This window comes from Pundamilia nyererei, unplaced genomic scaffold (assembly GCF_000239375.1).
Source record: "Pundamilia nyererei isolate P.nyererei 1_Seehausen unplaced genomic scaffold, PunNye1.0 scaffold00299, whole genome shotgun sequence".
NCBI lineage: Eukaryota > Metazoa > Chordata > Actinopteri > Cichliformes > Cichlidae > Pundamilia > Pundamilia nyererei.
Genome location: NW_005187700.1, coordinates 382,895 through 387,117, shown reverse-complemented (window position 1 = coordinate 387,117; position 4,223 = coordinate 382,895). Strand labels below are relative to the sequence as shown.

General features: G+C 48.6%; 1 protein-coding gene across 1 annotated transcript in view; it reads right to left on the bottom strand.

The window, feature by feature from the left end:
• Positions 1-1,453: 1,453 nt before the first annotated feature.
• The window catches only part of LOC102199243 (apoptosis regulator Bcl-2-like), a 6,755-nt gene continuing 3,985 nt past the window's right edge, over positions 1,454-4,223 (bottom strand). The window contains exon 3 of the mRNA XM_005751098.1: positions 1,454-2,455. Coding sequence (XP_005751155.1) covers positions 2,324-2,455 — 132 coding nt within the window. The 3' untranslated portion in view covers positions 1,454-2,323. The remainder of the gene's footprint in view (positions 2,456-4,223) is intronic.

The window sequence follows — 4,223 nt, the reverse complement described above, 5'->3', positions numbered from 1 at the left end:
CTGCCTCGCTAATGGCTCTTTCTCAGTTTAGTTTTCATTTGTCAGCCGTGTGATTCTGTCAGCACATTGTTTCTCATCATGTCCTGTCTCTACTTTGTACAAACTCTGGTGGAAAACACGAGGCTGGGGAACAGGAATGTCACGGTCCGCAGTCCTCGCCGGGTGATCTGCCATGGTCGTGTGTTCCCATGGTCCATGTTTCCTCGTTTGTGTGTGTGCGTGTTTTTTGGTGTTCTGGTTTCTCTGTGAGTCCAGGCCCGGACAGTGGTGTCCCTGCCGTGGGGATTCGCTTGAAGCACAATCACACACCTGCAGCAGTTCAGCCTCACCTCCGGAGCTTCTTAGCAACGTGGCTGAGCTCCGTCGACGCTGTTTCACTGTGACAGAATCGTCAGTTTGCTCTGAAAACTAAGTCTTACAAAGTGTTTGTGTGGTCGCTGGTCGGAATCCTAACGACTGCTTCTGTGGTTTCCTGCAGGATTATGGAGACGAGGGAACGGAGTGAGCACACTGTAGATACTGAGCAAGGGGAGTGAAACATGGACCACCGACACAACAGGAAGACGCTGCACAGGTGTCAGGGACATACATCCTCACCTGGAGCACGCTCAGAAGACTTTCTGCACTGTAAACAAACACTGTTTTCATTCTAAGAGTTCTGTGTTTGGGTCCTGCATCCACATATCTGACAGGGAAAGTCCTCCAAAGGTCTTCAGTTCATCAGGAATTAGAGCACCTTCATCTGGAAAACAACTCGAGCTTCGAGCCGGACCACTTGTTTCAGTTTGAATCTGAATTCAAAACAATTCAAACAGATTCATCAACATTTACATTCTCAGTGTAACTGAACATTATCGACCACAAAAACATGGATGTCCTCACTTCTCCTGAGAGGCCTCAGCTCCACAGCTCAGACCAAGACGGCCGGAACATTCCGGACCTGAAATTCAGACTTCCACATCAAAGGAAAACTTTTCTAAAGCTCAAAGCGCTGCTCTGTTTTATGAGCGAAGCTCCTGGAGTGAAACGAGCTGAGGAAACAAAGCCTCCAACAGACGAATCTGAACTCAGCCTTATTTAAACAGCCTCAACAATGTATGGTTGACCTACAATAATACATACAGAGAAAAACCCAACAATCATATGACCCCCTATGAGCAGCACTTTGGCGACAGTGGGAAGGAAAAACTCTGTTTAACAGGAAGAAACCTCCGGCAGAACCAGGCTCAGGGAGGGGCGGGGCTATCTGCTGTGATTGGTTGGGGTGAGAGAAAGAAGACAGGATAAAGACACCCAGTGCATCATGGGAATCCCCCAGCAGCCTACACCTATTACAGAGAGGCGTATTAACACACAGTGAGTGAGCTCTGTTATATTTTTTTTAACAGTTTTAACACTGAGTTTTGGTTTTCACTTCTGTTTACTTCATGGTAATAAAAACTCTCAGACTACATTTAATACAACAATGATTTAATAAGCAGTCTGTTTAAGTAGAACCTTTACTTTGAAAGGCAGAGCAAACAGGAAATGAACATGGGTCTCTGTTTCACACAGTCTGAGGCACAGCACATCCTTATAGACGGTTTCAGCATTTCTGCTACATTTAAATCTTTTTACATGGTTCCTTAGTTTCTTCAAAGGTTTGGCTCCTCCTCCTCCTCGTCACCATCATCATCATCCTCACTGGTGCTAACATAAGCACCAAACTGCGTCCCAAACCAGACTTCAATAATGAGATATTCATCAGCTTCATGTACCACATAAACATTTCTTCGATGTTGGTCGAGCTGGATCTCAGTCACCTGATCTGAAGCTGATCCAATCAGGCGCTGCCGTTGGCTCACAGTCCTGCTGGAGCTTCTTCTGGTGCTGTGCAGCTGTTAGTGCCTCTGACAGCTGCTGGCTTCCTGTCCGTTCACTGGGCTGTTCCTGTGAATCCTCCTTAAATGCTTTGCTTCATCATTTCAGGCCAGCTTAGTCTGATGCAGGTCCAGGATGTCTTTTGCTCAGATTAACATAAAGGCTGGAAGGAAACTTCCAGAGTAAAAAAGTGAGAGAATGCCTTATTTACAGTCAGCTGGAGGTCGGTCTTCCTGGAGTCCTTTGGCTGAATGTTATTGTGACCATGAGAAACTCAAAGTTTAAACAGCCAACAAAGCCTTAAAAGTAACACTCAGAGAATTTTGGTGGTGAAATTTACGTCCCCATAAAAATCCACCCACACAAAGTCAGTGTCCTTCAGAGTCTCAGTGTGGAGCACAGCAGCAGCTGGTGGACACCACAGGAACTGCAGCTCCATGGCTGGACCAAATAACACCTCCCATCAGTTTTGTTTCTGGCTGAATAGAAATCCCAGTATGACCCCAACTGCTCCCAGTACGACCAGTCCACACACTGTCCTCAGGGACCAGAAGCTGTCGGTGGGTCTGGACTCATACAGCTCCACAAAAGCATCCTGGGAAAAAAGACAAACAGGAAACACTTCATTTGTCGTATTTGTTTTTGGACAGATCAGAACAGTGTGTACTTTCATTCAGCTTCATTTACACAGCCTCAGTAACACATACAGACAGAAACCAGCAGCTGATCACTCAGTGACAATCAGCCCAACGTTTGATCAGTCTGCCATGACTCGTGTAGGCAAACTGGTCACTGTGGACATCAACGCTCTCCAACATCAGCGTCACATGACTCAGACCTGTGGTCTAGACACACACGCAAACACACACAAACACACACACACACGCAAAGACACAAAGCCGGTGCTGCTGCTTCGTATTGTGTGAAAGCAGTCGAGTGTTAACGAGGGAGTGTTGGGTTATTCCCCTGCATGTTGTGTGTGTGTGTGTGTGTGTGTGTGTGTGTGTGTGTGTGTGTGATATGAAGATTAGGGGAGAACCCTCCTGTGAGCACTTCCTGTAGCTGCACTCGGGCCTCCAGCTGAGCTGCTGACAAACACCAGCGGTCTTCAGCCTGACAGGAAGCTGACCGCCGCCTTTAAAGAAGCTTCACACCACAGAAGAAAAGCACATGCACAGGCTGGATGATTGACAGCTCACCTTTACCCTGACATCCTGTCCAATGGGCTGAAGCAGCTCCAGACTCAGTGGACTCAGTGAGAGTCCAGGTTAAAAGCTTTCCGTGTCAGACGTTTATACTGAAATGTAATTTAAAGATCGACTGTAACTGTACACAGGTGTTTGGAGGCAGCAGAGGAGACCTCAGACATCTGCCTCCAACCTCCAACTTCCCAAACCAGGTGTGCCCCAGTCCTCCTCCTCTCCTCTGCATACCTGAAACACCTGAAGGCGTCCACGAGGCGTCCTGCTCAGGTGCCGGCTTGAGTCTGGAGCTCCGCCTTCTTGGTCGCTCTGTTAGTACAGTAACCTCACAGCAGCCATATTATCAGTCACATGATGTTAAATAAAAATGCTCCAGCAGCACAGACACGGTGCAGAGGTCCAGCTCAGGTGAAGCTAGCAGACGGCTAGCACCGTCCACCTGTCAGTCACAGAGGCCACGCCCCTAATCACTCAAAGCCTTAATAGAGTTTAAAGAGGTGACATTCTGTGTACGAGGCTGTAACCACATTTATTTGAACACGGAGTCTGAGGGACTGACTCACTGCTGCCTCTGCCGGACGTCGGAGGAGTTGCAGGCTTTGCAGAGTTCGCTTATTTCTTCAGGCCTGCAGGCCGATGAGGGCCAACACCAGTCCTCAGCATGGAGTCAGCGGGACTCTGGCAAAGAAGTGAGCAGTCCGGCTTCGGCCTGATTCCCACCCCGCTGGCATGATGAGTCACATGTGGGGGCGGGGTTTACCTGCACAGACACCTGGGAGTTATTTGACCCTGAAGTCTGAGCTCGATAAAGCCTTCAGAGATCAGATGTTAGCGAGATGACTCAACTGCTTTAGTCAGTACTGTCCTCAGAGAACGGCTCACACAGCTGCAGGAAGGCCAGGCGTGATGGGCTGACCCCGTGTTTCACATTCGGGTGCTCTCAGGGCTCGAAAAAGCCACCATCCTCCAGCAAGACAACATCAGAGAGAGAAACCACCGCGCTGCGCTGAGCGCCACGATGGAAAGTTTGACTGCAGAATTCTGAGAAAGCAGCACAGCTCACCACTGCCTGTGTTCTTAGAGATCTCTGCACACACACACACATTTGTGTGTGTGTGTGTGTGTGTGTGTGTGTGTGTGTGTGTGTGTGTGTGTGTGTGT